The 19,947-nt window shown below is 38.0% G+C and overlaps 2 protein-coding genes across 3 annotated transcripts; both read left to right on the forward strand.

The window, feature by feature from the left end:
- The first annotated feature begins 3,451 nt into the window (after positions 1 to 3,451).
- On the forward strand, positions 3,452 to 12,969 carry LOC109535012 (transferrin). Of its 2 annotated transcripts, none has more exons than XM_019900822.2 (12): positions 3,452 to 3,600; positions 9,065 to 9,152; positions 9,328 to 9,452; positions 10,403 to 10,681; positions 10,734 to 10,998; positions 11,053 to 11,225; positions 11,279 to 11,534; positions 11,586 to 11,737; positions 11,795 to 11,983; positions 12,043 to 12,150; positions 12,209 to 12,504; positions 12,561 to 12,969. In XM_019900822.2, the coding sequence occupies exons 1-12, from the start codon at positions 3,534 to 3,536 to the stop codon at positions 12,729 to 12,731; spliced, it is 2,169 nt and encodes a 722-aa protein (XP_019756381.2). In that variant the 5' UTR covers positions 3,452 to 3,533; the 3' UTR covers positions 12,732 to 12,969. The 2 variants fall into 2 exon arrangements, with proteins under 2 accessions (XP_019756381.2, XP_019756380.2); XM_019900821.2 differs by lacking the exon at positions 3,452 to 3,600 and adding an exon at positions 8,028 to 8,252.
- Positions 12,970 to 14,480: 1,511 nt separating this feature from the next.
- On the forward strand, positions 14,481 to 19,910 carry LOC109534995 (cell division cycle and apoptosis regulator protein 1). Its single transcript, XM_019900800.2, has 12 exons — positions 14,481 to 14,946; positions 15,066 to 15,561; positions 15,622 to 15,847; positions 15,912 to 16,207; positions 16,940 to 17,168; positions 17,439 to 17,720; positions 18,046 to 18,234; positions 18,289 to 18,482; positions 18,543 to 18,769; positions 18,823 to 19,086; positions 19,143 to 19,378; positions 19,434 to 19,910. The coding sequence occupies exons 1-12, from the start codon at positions 14,613 to 14,615 to the stop codon at positions 19,749 to 19,751; spliced, it is 3,291 nt and encodes a 1,096-aa protein (XP_019756359.1). The 5' UTR covers positions 14,481 to 14,612; the 3' UTR covers positions 19,752 to 19,910.
- The last annotated feature ends 37 nt before the right edge of the window (positions 19,911 to 19,947 follow it).

Here is a 19,947-nt window from a genome sequence, read left to right on the forward strand (position 1 = left end):
AATGTCGAAAAATCCCGAAAAAACCATCAAAGTAAAACAGGGATTTGATTGGTTTTTGTCTCCATAAACAAAGTTTTCCTCTTCTGGCAAGAAATATCCTGGAATAATTGCACAACTTGTTCTGTTAGACGCACAAGTTAAACTACATGGAAAAATATCCTAAATTTTTGAAAGGTTTAAACCAATTCCAAACCAAAGTGTTTGGCAGTGTTCTTCGACCTGGCCAGGGCTTTTGACACCGTGCCGCATGACCGCTTGTTAGAGGTTTTAAGCTTGTATGGTATTAGGGGTCCAGTGTTGCACCTTTTTGAGAGTTGCCTAAGGGACAGAGAGTAAGTTCTAAAAATAAATAATGAATTTAGTGAACCTTGTTATATAAAAATTGGAATACCTCAGGGTACAGTAATTGGTCCTATACTCTTCATATCCTACATTAAGACTCTTACTAATATTGACATACAGAATGGTTCATTAATTTCATATGCAAATGATACAGTAGCGGTGTTTTATGGATGTTCTTGGGAAGATACAAGAAGGGCAGCAGAACTAGGACTGGAATTACTTAAACACTGGCTGCATTCTTTTAAATTAAGTCTAAATATGCAAAAAACAAATTACATTGCATTTTCCATCACAACTGCCAATCTTCCTGCTTTTAACCAAATTACACTTGAGTCAAACGACATCAAAGAGGCTCAATTCACCAAGTATTTGGGTTTTATCATTGACAGGCACTTGAAATGGGACCAACACATCCTGAAGTTAACAGATAATATTCGCAAACTAATATATCGTTTCTACATTTTAAGGAACCTTTTGAACAAAAAACTGTTGATTCTAATCTATCGGTCATTGGTTGAATCTTTGCTACGGTACGGRGTCATTGTCTGGGGAGGTCTATATAAAAAWTCATTAATKCAACTTAATGTAGTACAGAACTTTATTTTAAGAGTTATATATAGRAAGCAAAAAAGATTCCCAACTCAGCAGCTCTATTCTGAGGAGGTRTTCAATCTGCGCTCGATATACGTTTTGTCTACATGTATTTATATCCATAAATCAAATAACTTCAAAACTTATGTTAGTCACACTCATGGGACCAGGAATAGAGTGAACAAACACCTGAAAGTGCCAAGCATTAAAAAAAAATTGGATTATTTGGTTCCTAAATTCTATAATGTCCTACCGAATAACTTGAAAGGGGTGAATAATATTAGAAATTTTAGTAAGGGCAGCAGAAAATTTATTTTTCAAAATATAGACAAATTTTATTTTTTTTAGTGGTTTTTGGGGATGTTGCTTCTGGGTGATGGTAAAATTAATTTAAGTAAACTTAGTAAACTTAGTAGAGTTTTGTTTTGGTTATTTCATGTATCTTTCTTTTCGTTTAAATTAAATAAATTAAATTAGTTTTAGGTATATTTCAATTAAATTAAAACTTAGGGCGCATGCCGTAATTCTTGGAAATCATTTTCATTTGGATGATGCATACAAATGTCTGGAACATTTAGGCATCAATATATTAATTAAGTTAAGTTAAGTTAAGTATGCATGTGAACTTATTCACTGTAAACTTCACTTCGGCATCAAAGGCTACATGCTAATAATAATAATAATAATAATTCCGTACAAGTATTTCCCAGATCATAAAATTCTAAATTAGAAAAAGCCGAGTAAGTGTCGAAGTGAGCAGTGTATAATCCGTGAAATACTTCGAGATCACGAACCGAAACTGCATATAACAATATAACTGAATTAAAAAAAAAACTCCAAAGCAAAAACACATTTGATTCTCCGCTTCTATAAGCAAAGTTTTGCTCTTTCAAAATATGTTGAGAATAAATGTTTTGAAGATCGCCTAATGAAAACCTGTTTGAACTGAAATCAAAACAACACAGACAGTTCCGAAAATTCAATGATTTTGTTGCTTTCTGCCTCTATATACAGATTGTGTCCTTGCCGGTTGAGCTGAAAAGAAATCCTCCAACTGGCTAAGTTGAAGAGGTCGCGTGTAGTTGAGTTTTGAAAAATTCCTAAAAAAACATCCATGGAGAAGGAGGACTTAATCCATGGAGAAGGAGGAAGAAGACACTCTCTAAATAAAGTCGTCCTCTATTAAAGGAGCTGAAAATAAATCCTCCAACTGGTCGAGATGCTCTGTCAGAAACATATGAAGATTGACCCGTCAGACAAGTTTGAACTAATGGAAAATGTCGTGTGTAGTTGAGGTTTGAAAAATTGCTACAGGACACCAAAATAGGAGATGGACTTGGTTGTCTTCTGCCTCTATAAATAAAGTCCTCCTCTATTAAAGGAGCCGAAAAGAAATCTTCCAACGTGTCTAGATGCTCTGTCAGAAGCATATGAAGATTGACCCGTCAGACAAGTTTGAACTAATGGAAAGTGTCGCGTATAGTTGAGGTTTAAAAAATTCCTAAAGGACATGAAAATAGGAGATGGACTTGCTTGTCTTCTGCCTCTATAAATAAAATCCTCCTCTATTAAACGAGTCAAAAAGAAATCTGCCCACTAGTCTAGTTGTTCTGTCAGAAGCATCTGAAGATTGACCCATAAAACAAGTTTAAACCGATGGAGAAATATAGCGTCTAGTTGAGGTTTGAAAAATTCCTAAAGAACTGGTAAAGTCGGGGACGGACTTGACTGACTTCTGTCTCTATAAAAAAAAAGTCCTCCTCTATTAAACGAACCGAAACGAAATCTTCCAACTAGTCTAGTTGTTCTGGGAGAAGCATTTGAAGATTGACTAAGAAAATAAACTTAAACTAATGGAAAAATATCTCGTGTAGTTGAGATTTGAAAAATTCATAAAAAAAAATATTAAAGTAGGAGGACTTGATTGTCTCCTGCTTCTATAAATTAAGTCATCCTCTATTAAAAGAGCCGAAAAGAAATCTTCCAACTGGTCTAGTTGTTCTGTGAGAATCATCTGAAAATTGACTTATGAAACGGGTAAACTGATGGGAAAATGCTCCGTATAGTTGAGTTTTGAAAAATTCTAAAAAACCTATCAGAGTGCAAGTCAGGCTATTAAGTGGCTTTTTTGTTTCAGAACTATTGATGATTTGAACTATTGAGCTTCTGATTCGACGATAAAATGGGGTGAGTGAAAAGATAAATTGAAAAATACTGTCTAATTTGTAATATTTTTATTCCTTACTTATCTAATCTCGGGTTGATAAGCAGCAACTCAAAAGACTCAAAAGAGAACAATCTTCTCTTCTCACCATTGCAATTAGCCCCACAGTTGTTCCACAAAGTTGGTAAATACACATCGGACTTACATACTAAAAACCCTAAAAACTTCATGTAAAAAATTATTTTTCCTAAATATAGCAGAATAGCCCAAAAACCCATATTATCATATCACTCTCCAACCTTCCTATTATCTTATCTTATCTCTCAAATCATTGCCATTACACCCAATTCATAGTCTATTCTTGCAGTTTATTTCAAGTTTTGTACTCAATCAGTCTAGGTCAGCTACAGTAGTTCCAGTCAGCTACAACGTGAAAATGGAGTGGTTAATTTGGGCCAGTTTGGCCATTTGTTTCGGCTGTTCGAGTGCGCAAGTAACTCCAAGTAAGTCGCTAGATTAATTTTTGGTAATTAGCGGTGTTTCTAATCTTCAAAATGAGTCAGACTTACACTTTAAAGCCGCGCCTGTTTGAGAAAATTCTCGATTAGTTAAATAATTAAGAAGAATGGACGTTTTTTCGTTAGCATTTGAGGTAGACACTCAAAGAATTTTTTTTCTGGAATAGGTTTAGTTGCTCCAATACTCTATCAGCGCAACGTTTCTAATGATATCTTGAAAACGTACATCCTCAGTTTCATATAGAACATTCTAGTACGTCATTTGTAAATAAACAACCGTTATTAAACATGCCCTAGTTTACTCAGGCTCGCATCTTTTCTTCAAGCACAAATTCGATAAAGTTCTGATTGGGATTTGTTAAAATTTGTATTCAAACGCATCGAAACTTCCCGATAATTGCAGTGAAAAACAGTCTCTTAACGCGTAGATGAGTGATTCCTAGAAGATGAATCATTTATCAACTCGAAGGCGCACACCAAGTGTACTTGCAAATTAGATGTATGCGACTTAACATTTTTTTTATATACAATTTTTTTATTATACATGCAATTTTTTTAGGAAATTTTGCCATTTAAATCCTGACTTCTACAAGTGGATTACATTGATTTTAAGTTAAGCTAAAAAGTTAAGAGGAAAAGCAAACCTTATAAAAAAACTAGTTTTTGAATTTAAAGCGAGAACTGCAATGGACTTAACGGAAGTGATAGGAGTGGCTGTTTATTGTTTATGTGCAATTAAGAAGAATCGCGGTTCTTTTACTAACAGATTCCCATTTTTTTTTTTTTAATTTTTAATACAGATTGAAGCCAAACATTATTAATCAAATTGAAACAACGGATGTAACTTCTTAAAGGTCTGACTTCAGGCCATAGCTTTTTTCATGTATTTTTATCAAATGGAAGCTGACCAACCTCATATATTGATTCAACTCATTCTTTAGTAGCAAAAATTTCCAGAAATGTATATAATACCTTCAATAATTTTTGTAATTAAGAAAAAAAACCAATCAGTTTCTGACTGAGAAATTCGTACCATTTTCAATGTTCATATTGATTGACTTCAGATATTTGGCGAATTTAATCAACATTAATTAATTCCTCAATTAATTCAGTCAAGTAAAATATAATGAATCAAATTGCCGAAGGAATAATGATTGTTTGTGTGCAATTGAATAAAGTTGCGATTTATCACCGGAAAATTTCGGCTACTTCGAAAAGCAGATGATTCAATTCTTAATAATCACTCTTATCTTTATCTCGCACTAAACCAACTCAAGGGAATGAGTGGTGAAATAATCAGAAAATGCCGCAAACGAGTTGAAAAGGAATGATTTTTTTCAAAATTACTGTTTTTCCAACGACGTTTTTGTTGCTTTTGTTCAGCTGAATCAGGTTTAATAAATCGAATAAATCGTTGGTTCCTTCTTAAAAATATACAGTTTTTCTGCTCTAAACTCACTTAGATTGGAAATGGTTTGCTTGTTTTTAGGAGTTGACTTGAAGATTTAGTGCGAATAATTGCCATTTCCGTTAAAAAAAAACATTGTAACATTAGCAAATTAATTTTACTGTTAAAACTGCATTTAAAACAGGTTTTTCTCTTAAATTGACTACAGCCCGAATCATTAAAATATATTCTTTCAAGGCAAATACTCCCTCTAAAACAAAGCAGCAATTTTTGCTGCTCTATCTGCACTAGATTTCAAGTTTTGCTGACAAAACTGATAGAAACGAAAATTTTGAGGAAATAATTATGCTTTTTGGTGGCAAAAGTAGTCGCATTTGTAATTTTCACGCAAAATTGATATTTTTGGTACATCCAGCAAAAACCGAATCGCAAGATTGCAAAATTTTCAAGATTTGTTTGTTTCCCAAAAGTAACAATAGTTCGCATTAAATATGGTTTATTTCCACAAAAATACCAAATAAATTTGATTTCATTGAAATTTGCCAGTGACTGCCAGTGAGCTTAAATTCCATGGAATAAATGTTTTGATCTCACACAATGACTGACTGTTTTGAAATTATCGTTCGAAACTTCCACCTTATTCAAAAGCTTAGAAGTTCTGTTTCTGAACTAAAACGTTTCAATTATTCCCACTAAATTGTTAATGTTTCTTTTTATAAATACATTTTTTTTCTATTCTAAATGCTGTTATATTGGCAATCCTTTGTCAATCAAACCAAAAGTGGAGGAAATCCAGATTTAGTGCTAATAATTGTCAGTTTTGGCTCCAAAATTTCGAGTTTTACCACCAAAAAGTGAAAAATTATGCCCGGCAGAACGTTGTTTTATTGCTGTTCTAAATGCCTCTGCAGTGAACATTGTTTACCAGTTTTGAAGTTTGACTGCCGGAAATATAATTGTTTTAGTGAAAATAATTGTCCCTGCTCATAGACGCTTTTATCAGTTTTACTGTTGAAAATGTATGGTAAAAAGTGATTTCTCGCAAAAGTCTTTTCACCAGTGACTAAAGCATAAAGCGCCAAGAAAGAACAAGAACGTTCTTCTTTCACTATTAATCTCATCTGATCTCATCAGCAGTTGCGAACCAATCAACTAGCTACGTTCACATTAAATTTTTTTTAGATTTTGCACTGTTTACTCGTTATGTAGATTATATTCGTCATTATAAAGCCAAAACTCACTAATTGGACTTTGGAGCTGATGCCTACCTAAAATATTTCAGAAAATCATCAGAAACAGTTAGAAATTTTCAAAATTCACGATTGCAACTGCTAGTTTCTACACAAATCGAACAACGTTTTTTATTCGAATGAAACACATAACACGGATCATAAGTTATAACAAATAAAATTGACAAAAACAAAAAAACGTCAGTCATATTTTAAATTTGATGTCAATGCCATTTTTGAAATTGTCACGTTTTGACGTTTGTTATTTTACAAAAGAGTACTCTTGTAAGCATATACAAGTGAAACAATGAGTTGTTGAAATTGAATGTTGAAAATTCAAGTGCTGCTTTCCCAGTATGGTGTACAAAGATGGATGGTGGATGTATAAGGTGCATATTTTGTATGAAATTGCGTTATTAAAAAAAAATCGTGTTCTGCTTGTGGCAACATCGGCGAGCGCAGAAAAATAGACCATTAGAACACCTTTGGGCCTGAACTCGTAACAAAGTTATAATTTACAAATTGGAAGTAAACTAAATTTTGATCGATAAACTTACGTCAAACAATCATGTCAGTTACTTTTCAATGAAAATCAAAAAGTTACTTATCATTTCTAAATTATAACTTTGTTACAAATTCAGTCTCAAAGTCGTTCAAATGGTCTATTTTTCTGCGCTCGCCGATGTTGCCACAAGCAAAACACGATTTTTTTAAAGAGCGCAAATTTTATACAAAATATCCATCGTATACAAACACCATACCGTTAAAGCAGCACTTGAATTTTCAACACACATTGTTTCACTTGTATATGCTTACAAAAGTACGCTTTTGAAAAATTACAAACGTCTAAACATGACAACTTTTGGACAACAACCAAAAATGGCATTGACATCAAATTTTAAACATGGAGTTGACGGTTTTTATTTTTGGCAATTTTTACTTATTATAACTTATTATTCTTGTTATGTCCTTTATTCGAATAAAAAATATTGTTCGATACGAGGGCAAAAATCCGTTTTTCGCCCTTGTATCGAAAACTACTATTATGGCAGTGACACTTTCAATTTGTCACATTTACTTTTGCGCACATGTACCTACGTAAAAGTCCGTGCGTGAAAGTAAAACAAATGAACTGTAAAGAAAAGTGCTTCTTTTTGATCACCGCTTCTGATCGAAAAATGGCACTTTTATATTCATTCGAATAAAAATGATACTGAACAATCAGTTTTTCTACACCAATCAATTAGGTTTGAGAACACAAAAAGTCTTGTAACGACTTTTGTGAAAACTTGGAACTAAGAATTCTATTAACGCAAGAATATAAAGATAATTCATTGAATCATGTATTGATAACTTAAGAATAATCCTTTAAATAACAACTTTTCTTGGTGGAGTTTCTTGAAAAAATGCGGTTTTCAGCCACTTGTGCTCAATTCTCTAATACCCAAGGAAACAGGCCAATTCCTCTTAGTTTGCCCGCTTAACATCTTACATTATGCTGATGCTGCACGGGGAAAAATAAATACTTTTTAATTCGCAAGAGGCGAGGCGGATAATCGCCACATTTACTTCTAATAGGTAGTGAATTTTCCACTCTTCACTTTCGACTGTTTTTAAAATACTACTAATAATTCAAAATCAAATTACTACTACTTGCATAAAAATTTTCAGAATTCTGAGTTTTTTCGGAATCGCACTGCATATTCATTCAACAGGTTGCAACATGAAATAGATATGCCGCAGTTAGAAACGCGGCAAAGTGTAGCGCATTTGCTTAAATGTTCTTGCGAGTCGCTGAAGGTAACCAGTGTTGAGGTTATGTTTGTACATTGTAAAAAATTGCTGAATTTGCCTTTACTTTCATTCAATTAGCCAGCGGCCATTCATTAATTACTCATCAAACAGTAATGACTTAATGGGAATAAAAGTTAAAATGGAAGTATTTCGCGTGTGTTTAGTCTTATGGATCTGGACAATACGAGTGTCCTTTATTCATGCAGGTAAGTTTACCATCTATTGGAACATATTTCTGGTTCAGCTGATTTAATCGCTTTAAGCAACCTTGATTTATTGCGAATAAACAGCGGTAAACACAGCAAAAATGGTTAGGAGGTCATTATTTATTTCCATTAAAGCCATTTCATTTGTTTACCAACATTGCCATGTAGGCCACTGGTTGTCCTTCAGATGTTGCGACATATTGTGCAGGTTTGAACTAGATTGATTTTAAAATCTGTCGCCAACTTTGGATCATAAAGTCCTTTTAAACCTGTCAAACTAATACGCAATGTTAACGCAATCCGGCTCGAAGGACCAAACGCAAATCGCTTTTCCAGAGCTCAAAACACGCGAATTCTGGGCTTTGATAACCGGTGTGTAAATTCTACCTTCAAATATCCGTCATAGGGGATAATTCGCGTAAATCATTATCAGTAGCTGTGTACATATTATTAAGCCTTACACATTGATTTCAAGGTTCCCGATAAGAACTGATTAAACATTGGAATCCAATGTAGGTATAAGCAAGCTTAAAGGAAAAACATGAAAATGTGCTAAAAATTTATTGGCGATCTTAGCAGGTTTTGCTGGAAATTACAATATTATTATAGTATGTTGCAACAATTGCACAACATTAGCAAATGTTGACTAATTGCGAATGCAGTGCGTATGTAAGGTCAAGAGACAATCCGATAAGGAGGAATGAGCATCTATTTAATTAATTATACCTAAGCTTCCTAAAACCCTATGACGTGAATAATTTTAATTTTTACTCATCAAGATCAAACACCTGCATATACATGTGTTGTTTCAGATAAACTTTGCATTGAAAGCTTCAATAGCGATGCTTGCCAGCAAGTAGCCAGAGACCAGGACATGAATTGCCAATATGTAACGTCCAGGTCAGTGATCGCATGTCCAGACATGTAATTTTAACTCCCAGAAGTCTTTGGTCGGATATTAGGTCATCGCTTGAAAAGGCGCTTAATATACTGATGTCAAGTCTGGGAATCGGGGTGGTCAAGAAGATCGAACCCAATCGTCAGTGTTTCAATTAAATATTTATTGGTATTTCAGGGTTGACTGTGTTCTGGACATCGAACAAAACCTGCCCACTTTGACTCTTCTTAATTCCGAGGACGCATTCTTAGCGGCTGGTTTAGTCACAAACACTACCACAGTTATAGCTGAAGTGGTGGAAGGTAGCTCCACATGTGGTTATTTAATTAAAAAAAAATCTGTTTGAGTCTGTGATGCTGAGTTGAAACTGCACACTTCAGAGCGCAGTTTTTCTTATATTAAACTACACTTCTTAGCCATTTCCAACCTCTAAACAGAGAGAAGCAAACTTATCAACATTTTGTAGCTCTAGAGGTTTAGAATACCCTGTCACCAATTTCCCTGTAGGAATGTCAGATAGGACTCGAAATATTCAATTATGTCGTTTAGACCTTTTTGAACGTCCCTCTTGGTATTTCAAACTCACGTTTTCAAGTTTTAAGGTATACCTTAAATATCGTATCGTATACGATCTTCTGTATCTTATCTGACTTGCAGCTCATGTATGGTAAACAATTACATTAGAACGCTTTAAAAAAAATCGGAAACATTTTTCGTGCGAATTTATTTGATCACTTTTGTTCAAGTAGGAATATTAAAATTTCAGCATCAATGTTGCTGATCGCCAGTGGCAACAAAATTGCTTTTGAGAGCTCTTGGTTAAACAAGGAGCTTTTCTCCTGCTCACATTTGTGAGGCAACAATCACTAAATTTTCAATCTTACATTTTTACTTTTACGAATTCGTATTTGCATCTTTCTCCAGGCTTTTTCCTTCTGCTGTGAAAATTTTTTTAATTCTATAGTTCTATATTCTTCTGTGTTCCATGTAAAATTATCTTCATGGCGTCTAATCCAGAATCGCCATCGTAAACCGCAATATCTTCAGTGATATTCCGTGATCATCTAAGTTGTAGAGCCACTTTTCTAACACCTGCTGAAGTGTCTCGAAAAATATGGAAAAAATGTGCTTATTGAAGTGAAGTTGGTTGATCGAGCTTTTCCTAGAGTTAGACAGTGTCTGCGCGAGTTGTCCATACGACATTTGCTTTCTCAAGAAAGCAAATGTTTTCAAAGTAAGTGAAACTTTTCAGAAAACGCTCCCTACCAAACGGTGGTAATCGTAAAGTGGGGCTACCTAGGAGGAGTGAGCGACCAATTAAAAGGCCTCAAATACTGCCATCCTGGCTACAACCATGACGAACGCATCACTAAATGGGTGTTGGAGGAGCTGGACTGGAAGGCCGTTAGCTTGAACTGCAGCGCCAATCAAACACTCACCGAGCAGAAATTTCAGGCGCTCGCCTCTTTCTTTGGCAGTTCGTGCAGGCCGGGAAAATGGACGGAAGATCAGCAATTTGACGCCTATTTGAGTAAGTCAGTGTGAATTGTGCTCTTCAAAAGTTTCCTGATTTTTCCGTGTAGAAAGCACGTATCCATCGCTGTGTGACCTGTGTGGCTCGGCCGGCTGCAGCACTAACTATCGGGTGCCATTGAACGACTCCTTGACTTGTCTAACGAATAATGATGCGGATTTGGCCTTATCAGCTCTGTCCTATGCTGAGACTTTCTTCAGCATCGGCTCCAACGCCCAGAACTATCAATACCTCTGTCCTAATGGAAGTTTGGCTTCTTCGACTAATCCCTGTGTGTGGACCAAGCAATTGTCCAGATTATTCGTCACCTCAAGGCAAGTCTAGTTTTTTCACTTCCAAGGAAGCTTCGTAACTGAGCCAAATTTTAGTTCAAGTGCTTCGGACATGCAGACTTATCTTCAGACGAAACTCGCTTCGTTCGTCAACCCGGAGGGTGGTACTCCATATTCCCTGGAACAACATTTAGCTTCCCTATTGCAGCTTGGTAGATTAGATAAGATTAATGTAATTGCGGCTACGCCTCTGAGTTCCTACGTTGCTGGTAACAGCGCGAGTTAGATGAAGGTGTGGGGGATTGAATGTGAGCTTTTTTAGAGCGACGAGTTGTTCCTAATGCTGATGATCCAGAAGCAGATAAATGCAATGCTTCAATAATGTGGTCAGTGATAAACGACCCGGAACGATCCAAATGCACGTGGCTGCGACAAGCGAGTTTGACTCACGGCTTGCTGCCTCTCATCAGTTGCGTTCAGAGTGTCGACAACGACTCCGTTTCGAACTTGGACAACATCAGGAATTTGAAAGCGGGCATCGCTTATATTGACGCCAATTTCGGATACATTGCTAGAAGGTAACTGGTTTAGTGTTATTTGCCCATCGTGTTTCAAACGAATGTCTTCAGGAAGCAATTGATCAACGTAGGATACCCGGAAACCGACACCAGACAATTATCGAAGATTTCCATCGTTGTAAGAAACGACTCGACCTGGTACGACGGCCGCCTATCCAGCCTGGCTGGAAAGCACGCCTGTATTCCCGAATATGGAGGAAAAGGTGCGTATTTGTCCAAACTAACTCATTGGCCGACTTCAACCCCGTGATCAATTCCAGAATGGCTCGCTTTTGTCGATCTACTTCGCAACAACAGTCTCATTAACGATACGTCCGATTACGGAAGTGTTTTTAGTCAGTTTGTAGGCGAATCGTGCGCTCCTGGAGCCAAAGACAAAGACATCGACATTCCGAACACTGATGGCGAAAATCTGTGCGACAGGTGCTACCCTGTAGACGCTACGAAAAGTTAGTTTTCATCCCTTTAATTTTTCTGCATCGGGTTACTTGATGTTTGCTTTTTTCAGCTGCAAAGTACTGCAACGCCGATAGTTTAAATAAATACTTCCAGAGCTCAGGAGCATTGTTGTGTCTGCGGGAGAACAATGGCGATTATGCGGTGGTTTCACTAAACGGTAAGTAGATAAATTCTTGCGTTTGCCAGTGCCCTGGAAAGAATTTGACTGAATTTAGACTTGCCCGGGGACTATCTTGCCAATGCAACTGAGCAGGAGCAGTTTAGAATCATCAGCAAAAATGGATCTTTGGCTGCCTACGCTGGTTTTAATGTAGACGAAGAAGCGCCGATAATCATTATCATATCGGGTGAACTTGTGTTTGGAAATGCGTCGTCCGTCACCACAGCCACACACACATACAACGACACTGTGCTCTATCTCAGGGAAATGGAAGTTGAATTCGGCTCCCGCCTCGAAAAGTCCTTCAAAGTCTTCGACCGATTTAACCATACCAGGAACCTACTGTTTCCTGTGAGTATCATTGGCTGAAGAACTAACGTTGTCTGAATACAATGTTTTTTTTTCAGGATTCCACTCCAGGTATAACCATAAGCGGCGGATCAAACAAATACATCAGCAACTATCAAGAGCTGCTGAAACGATCTCAGACTGGGCAAACTGTCAGCTCCAGTGCACTCCCAGTCGCTCTTCCCATCTTTGTGGCACTTCTGCTGGCAGCTATAACTCGTTTAGTTTAGACCGACATTGTATTCACCTTGTTTTTATGCAATTTTTGTTACAGTTTTACTGTAGAGAAAAATGGCAAATGCTCAACTTTCTCGACAGTAATTCCTTATTTATTTTAGTCCACAACTGTGCAAAGGCTGTGCTTAAATCACGAATCGAAGGGCAGCAAATCAAAATGTATTCAATTAGTAATATAGTTTGTATACGGAATGTTTGTGAAAAATAAATTTTTAATTTTTTAAATACAAATATTTGTTTGATGTTACATGCAAAATGTATATTTGTTTATTTAAGCAATGCGTTACCGAATGTAACTGTGCAGACATAACCAAAGGGTTGTGGTGTTTTCTCCCTGTAATTGCAAAGGCTGAAGCGCTAATATGGTTATCGCATTCATAGGAAAACGGTTTAATCAAAGACATATATTTAATCTGAGGTTCTAATAAAGGGGCAAACGCAAAAATAAATATGCCGAGTGACCACAATTTTCATCGGCCAAATGAAATAGGTGACGTAAAAATTAGTAGAAAAGTTCATATAAACATGAGTCTGCTAATGCTTTCTTGTCGTAATACAGTGTTCAAATTATAAATTTTATTTTGTCTGAAAAAAAAATAAGCAGTGATAGGAACAACGGTGTCTCAAAAAAGTTCTGACTTCGTTTTTAATACACAAGTTATTGATTTGGATAGACAAAATAAATTTTATATCAGTTAAGCGGTAGATACTGATGTAGTCATAGTCAAACCGTTTTGCAGTAATTTATAATTTTGTATTTTTCAAAGTAACTTCTGAGGCCCTGTATTCCGAAAACGGAGCTTTTGAGGACAAAAATATCCAAGAATTTGGATTTTTTTATATTTAGGCAAGGTGTACATTTACCCCTGAATTTACGGTAGGTACTTACTTCTGAGACGCCCTCTATAAACTTTTATACTTAATTTTTGTCCACTTTATTATTTTCCAGACTGAAAAGTGAGCCACCCTGTATATGTGTATATCGCGTGAAACTTAAAGAAATCAAAGTTTAAAAATAAATCACTTTTTTCAGCTATCCTAATATTTTACGAGCATAATTCTAAGTTTTCAAAAGCATAAGGAAATATTCCAGAAACTCTACATTTGTAAGTTTTCAGTCAGGCGAAGTTTGTCAGTAAACGTCAGAAAAACTCCATCTAAAAAAACCGCGATTCTTTGCAAAACTCGCGCTTCCGGGCCCGAAAATACCACAAAGCGATAAAGGAAAACTTCGAGCTAAAGAAAAACAGCAACTATCCATAGAAAAATCAAAACACTATCGGTTTTTTTGAAATTTTCTCAGAACACGGTCTTTTCGTCCGCCATTAAACAATTGACTGCTTGTTCTTTGGACGCTTCTGATGTAAAAACGATAACTCTGATTAAATGGAGGCCTTTTTATAATGCATTTTGGTAAAAATAACTTTAGGAACAATGTTTATAATTTATACAGTTTTTTAATAAAGTAGTAATTTTTTAATCAATAAAACTACTAATAATTAATATAACTAGGGCCTCTGTGGCAGTGCCAAGTTTCGAGAGATATCCTATTAAAATTGGGGATTTGACGATTTTTTTAATACAACTTTTATTTAAATTGATTTAGTTGCTTTACCTTACAGGACTTATCGATGAAGAAGTGTTTAAAGACCATAGAGTAAGTGAAATAACTTATTTTAATTTCTATATGTTAGAGCCCCAACTTAGGCAACGTTGTGTAGCTATTCCCAGAGAGAAGTGTGGAAGTTGGTTGACGTAAATAGTTCGTCAAATATGGCGGTGTTTGATTTTTGATGTTTAATTTTAAATCGATATTGCAAGCGTGTTTATCCAGTTAACATTATTTTCTTACCGATTCCGGACCAGAAACAATAATGAGCTACAATAATAAGAATAACGTTTGGGGCGGAAAGCATCCACAAGGCGCCAACCAAATGGGGTCTATGAGCAATCTGAACCATTCGGGCATGGTGCCATTTCAGCCCCAGCAGCAAGTGTTTCAAAATATGGGGCTCAATCAGCAGAATTTGGGGCTGAACCAGCAGAACTTGGGGCTCGGGTTACAGCAAATGGCAGCGAACCAGTTGAACTTCGCTTCTAACCCCATTTTCCAACAGCAACTATCAGCTGTAAGTTACCCCAACACAAGGGGCCTCAATCCCAATGCCTTTCAAACGCAAACGAATGTTCAGTCGAATTCAGCAGGTGGTAAGTAACTCCTAGATTTCATTGATAGAGACACATTTATTTTACACTTTACTCATTAGTTGCTGTGATTTCATATACCTAACAAACTTAGTTAAATTTACAGAAAAACGTGTTTTTAGGTACCAAACAGAAAGTGTTCACCGGTTCAATCACTCAGCTTCATGAGAACTTTGGCTTCATTGATGATGAAGTATTTTTTTCTCGAAACGTTTGCTTGAAAGGTTCCACTCCAATGGTGGGTGACAGGGTTCTGGTTGAGGCAGCTTTCAACCCTTCAATGCCCTTCAAATGGAATGCAACCAGGGTTCAAGTGATGCCAAACGGCCCCAGAGAACAAAGGCCTGTAGAGGGAAATAATACGTACCCCAGACGAGATTTTAGTCGGGATCCCAGAACCAAGCCAAGTGTCGGCGAAAGAAGAAATCGGTCCCGCGAGCGGGATGACGATGAGATTGAGAGAAAGAGACGCCGAGAGGATCGAATCCGGGAAAGGGAAAAGGAGGACAAGGAGCGAAAGTCGCCTGTTAGGCGCCGATCGAGGTCGCCGAAAGCTCGCCGTCGCACCAGGACTATTCCCAGATATATGGTGCAAATCCCGAAAATCAGCTTGAACTTGTACGCTAAATTTCCGGGAATTGGGTTGAATCTGGAGGAATAATACTTGGAATGTTTCAGGACCGACGCCGATTTACTGGAGCTGAAGAAGCGCTACCCCAATCTGTACATTCCTTCCGACTTTTTCAACACCTACATCCGTTGGGTGGACGCGTTTCCTGCTGATAAACCGTACGCCCTCAATAGGCCCTGTTCGTTCCACATTATGTATAAAGAACTGGACCCAATTGGTGAAAATGATGCTGTACTAGAGCCTGCTGATGCCGATTACAGATTTTCTGCAAAGGTAGACATTCGCCCGAATTTTCCTTTACAGGGACTGTTTTTAATAATAAAATGTTATTTCTTAGGTGATGCTGATGAGCGTGCCTGTTATCGAGGAAATCTATCAAAAGTGTTGCGCCATTGCTGAAGATAAAGACTCGCGTGATCGGGAGAGCGAAGATCGCGATCACATTCATCCCACCAGAATGATCAATTTCCTGGTCGGTCTCAGAGGGAAGAACGAAACGATGGCGATCGGAGGCCCCTGGAGTCCGTCCCTAGACGGTGAAAATCCCGAAAAAGACCCTGCTGTTCTAATCAAAACTGCCATCAGGACCTGCAAGGCATTGACTGGGATCGACTTGTCGAATTGTACCCAGTGGTGAGTTTAGAACACTTTTGAGGCTATTTACATGTATTTTGTTGCGGGCAGATTGTTCAGTTTTTCGGTCATTGCCCAATCTTGGACAGGATTTGAGGAAATTCCGCTATGTAAAACTTATTGTAATTCCGCCACGTTTTTTATTAAGCATTCCTAGATATACATCTCTGCCTCTCAAAGTGCTGCGGCGGTATTTTTATTGATAGGGTATCAATATATCATTCGTATGAGGAAAATTCTATTTTTTAAATATTTTTTTTGGGATTAATTTTCGTTACCATTTACAACAATGGGTTTCACGAGAATTCAACTGTATGAGTATTTATTTTAGTTTTACAAACACCCCGTGTATCTCGATGTTATTTTCGAATAGAATGGGGAATTGACTGCACCATAACGGCGTTCACTTGCTGCTTGGAGCTAAATGGGTATTTTCTAGGTAAAGTCACACTTAATGAGGCAAAGAGTACAACTAGTTCGGAATGTTTGTAAAAAGCTGAACAATCTGGCTGCATTCGATTATTTTTGAATATGAACTGGTCAGAAGCGCTAGTAGAGCAACTGAAACCGTCTAGCAATAACATATAAAAAATCAGTGTTTGGAAGCGAAGCATTGTAGGAGCCACTCTAAGGTCAACAGGAGACTATCGGTCTTTTGCAGGACCGCAGTCTGTTGCTCTGAAGTTTAGTAATAACATCAATTTTTCAAACTGTCTGTGTTCCCGCCTGTAGGTACCGCTTCGTGGAGCTGTATTATCGACGCGGGGAGACGACACACAAAGGAAAAGCTATTCCGGCCAGAGTCGAAACTGTTGTAATCTTCTTGCCGGATGTATGGAGCTGTCTGCCCACGCGGCTTGAGTGGGAGGAGGTGCAGCTGAGCTACCGTAAACACTTGGAAAAAATCATCAAAACTGATGCGGAGGAGACTGAGGAGGCTGACATCGGCATCGATGATAAGGCACTCCCAATTTTTTTTTAATCTATACAGATCTGAAAAATAGGCTAGGTATTACAGTACTGTCGCTGTTAACTGTTGCTGACCAGACTGCAAACGAGCGAGTCAGCCGATTCAATTTGGCTGGCGTGGCCTCACTCTAAGGGTGCTTGGCGATGGATGATTGATTGCTCCTTACATCGAAAAAAGCGTGTTTGCGAAGATTGTCTTTTATAAATCACCCTTCAACATCACGACTCCGATTCCTAACTCAGGTCTTTTTGCTGTGTTTAGGAGGAAGACAACGAGGAAGTGTTGGAGCCCACATTGCATAGCGAGTTGAATCCCAAAGCCATGACCGTGGTCCAGCTAAGAACCGAGCTAAAAGCCAGAAAATTGGACTTTAAGGGACTGAAGGCTCAGTTGGTTGCCCGCTTGACTAAGGCCCTGAAAAGTGAAGCCGATAGGGAAGAGGAAGATCCTAGGGAGAAGCCCAACTCCGACGGCGAGGCGGAATGTGAAAAAGATGATGCTCCTGAAGCTTCCCCCAGTGCGGAAAAGGATAAGAAGTCTGAGGTAAATTTTCCATCTAAATGTGCGGTTTCGGTGGTGCGATCGGCGTTTGGCCGCAGTCGCAAAGTGGTTGAGGTGATGCGTTTATAACACTTGTTTTGTCAGAAGCGGAGGAAAAGGAATAATTTTCCCAAAATCGCAATTGCGACTGTGGTTTGACTCATCCGTCTACCAGTTGAATCGCATTAGCTGCGACTCTAGTCGGAACGCACGACTGAAACCGTTTATGTGCAAAGCACACTAAGGGAGTAATTTGCGATCAGCCGCGAGTCGCAGTCGCACCACCAAAAACGCACTTTAACCAATTACCATCTAACAATTCCTATAGCCAGAAGAAAAGAAACTGGATGAAGTCCAGAAAAGACGACTGGAAAAACAGTACACTTTACCCGATCAGCCTCATCTGATCGTGCATCCTTCGAAGGTAGCAAAATCTGGCAAATTCGACTGCACTTCAATGTCGCTTTCGCTTCTACTCGATTATCGCCCCGAAGACACAAAAGAACATTCATTTGAGGTAGCAGCAAATGCTTGAAAACATTCCTAACTTGACCATTAATTTTATTATTAGGTTTCATTGTTTGCGGAACTTTTCAACGAGATGTTGATGAGGGACTTCGGGTTCAACATATTCAAGGCACTGTACCAGGTGCCGGAGAAACCCAAGGAAAAGGAGGAGGACCGAAGAAAGAAAGACGAGAAGAAAAAGAAGGACGATGACAAGAAGGACGAAAAGTCAGACGATGAAAGCAGACCCGAAGAAAAGTACGTGCAGGTTTTAGCTGTAGCTAAGCAAATATAAACGGGCGGTATGGTTTTTTCCAGCACGGAACCCAAAAAGGAGGACGACGATAAGAAAAAGGACCGCAAGTCCGATTCCAGTGACGAAGACGACGATGATGGCCGCAGAAGCACAAAAGACAAAAAAAAGAAGGACCGCGTCAAGCTGATCACCAAGGACAAGCATCTGTTGCTCTCATTCGTCTACTTTGATCAATCCCACTGCGGCTACATATTCGACAAGGACATGGAGGAGCTTCTATACACACTCGGTAAGCTTGCACGCGCCACCACCGGGCACCATCTAACAGTTCGAAATTTCTAGGTCTCAGTTTATCCAGATCTCAGGTGAAGAAGATCGTCAACAAAGTGGTCACCAGAGACACGTTGCATTATCGCAAGTTAACCGATAAGCCCAAGGAAGAAGAAAAGGAGGAACTAGAAAACGGAGAAAAACACGCGGAAATCGCTGTGAATTGGCACGAAATTGCGTTGGGCAACAAGAAATTGCTGCCCGTCTTTGAAGAGGAGGCATCGAAGATCAGTGTGAAGCCCGCAGTTGAAGGCGGAAAACCCCTGGGTAGTGAAGGTGAGTGTATGCAATAGAAAATCACTTCAACCTCCCTAATTCCATATAATGTCCAGATTTAGTGGTGTATCAAGGCGCAGTGGTGGACATTGGCAAGTTGTTGAGTCAGTTGGACAGAAGCGAAAAGGCGCGGATAGAAACAGAGCAGTGTCTTATAGACCTGAAAACCGAGAACCACAAGCTTTCGGATAAATATTCGAAATCCAGCTCCACGATCAAGCACTTGAACTCGGAAATAAAGGAATACAAGGACAAGTTGCGCAGCACCGAGGATGTTCTGGGAAGGTCAAATGTAATCAATTTCCGCTAGTTTTCTACTCAAATCGTAATATCACCAACGTTTTCAGGCCCATTCGAAACTATTCCAAACCACTTTGATGGACATTCGCGATAAAATCGAACCAGTATTAAAAACGGCGTCGCACAAAGATGATAGAAAGGACAGGGAGCGGGATAATGACAAGAAAAAGGACAGGGACGATGGAAAATCTCGGTGGGAAAAAGACGGCTCGCGTAAGGACGGTTACGATAAAGATAAAAAAGAGCACGGGGTGAAAAAAGAGGTCAAAGATCAGGACATCAAAAAAGAGAAAAAAGAGGACGACGCAGAGGTTAAAGTTAAAAAGGAGGTTGACGATGTCCAGCCAAACGAAGAAAAGCTGTAGAGCATAGATAAGGGGTTTAATTAATTTCTTACTTACTTAATAGTGATTTTGCCTTAAAATGTAAGTAGAAACATTGCATTATTTAATTTGGGTTTTTAAATACTTGAAATTTATTATGTGAAATTGTCGAACGATTAAACCGACCAAAAATGTGTTTGATCCAGCCGTTTATTGTAAATTGTTCCCTACATGGTGT

This window comes from Dendroctonus ponderosae, unplaced genomic scaffold (genome assembly GCF_020466585.1).
Source record: "Dendroctonus ponderosae isolate FM_Combo_2020 unplaced genomic scaffold, Dpon_F_20191213v2 Dpon_F_20191213_1, whole genome shotgun sequence".
Lineage (NCBI taxonomy): Eukaryota > Metazoa > Arthropoda > Insecta > Coleoptera > Curculionidae > Dendroctonus > Dendroctonus ponderosae.

What these genes read in the sequence shown, in the direction of transcription:
- LOC109534995 (XM_019900800.2), top strand. Translation starts at nt 14,613, where the DNA reads ATGAGCTACAATAATAAGAATAACGTTTGGGGCGGAAAGCATCCACAA. An exon ending in CAAAAGAACATTCATTTGAG is followed by an intron (nt 18,235 to 18,288) that starts GTAGCAGCAAAT and finishes TTTTATTATTAG; the next exon opens with GTTTCATTGTTTGCGGAACT. An exon ending in ATGTTCTGGGAAGGTCAAAT is followed by an intron (nt 19,379 to 19,433) that starts GTAATCAATTTC and finishes CAACGTTTTCAG; the next exon opens with GCCCATTCGAAACTATTCCA.
- LOC109535012 (XM_019900821.2), top strand. Translation starts at nt 8,168, where the DNA reads ATGGGAATAAAAGTTAAAATGGAAGTATTTCGCGTGTGTTTAGTCTTA. An exon ending in AGTGTCCTTTATTCATGCAG is followed by an intron (nt 8,253 to 9,064) that starts GTAAGTTTACCA and finishes GTGTTGTTTCAG; the next exon opens with ATAAACTTTGCATTGAAAGC. An exon ending in CCCTGTAGACGCTACGAAAA is followed by an intron (nt 11,984 to 12,042) that starts GTTAGTTTTCAT and finishes TGCTTTTTTCAG; the next exon opens with CTGCAAAGTACTGCAACGCC.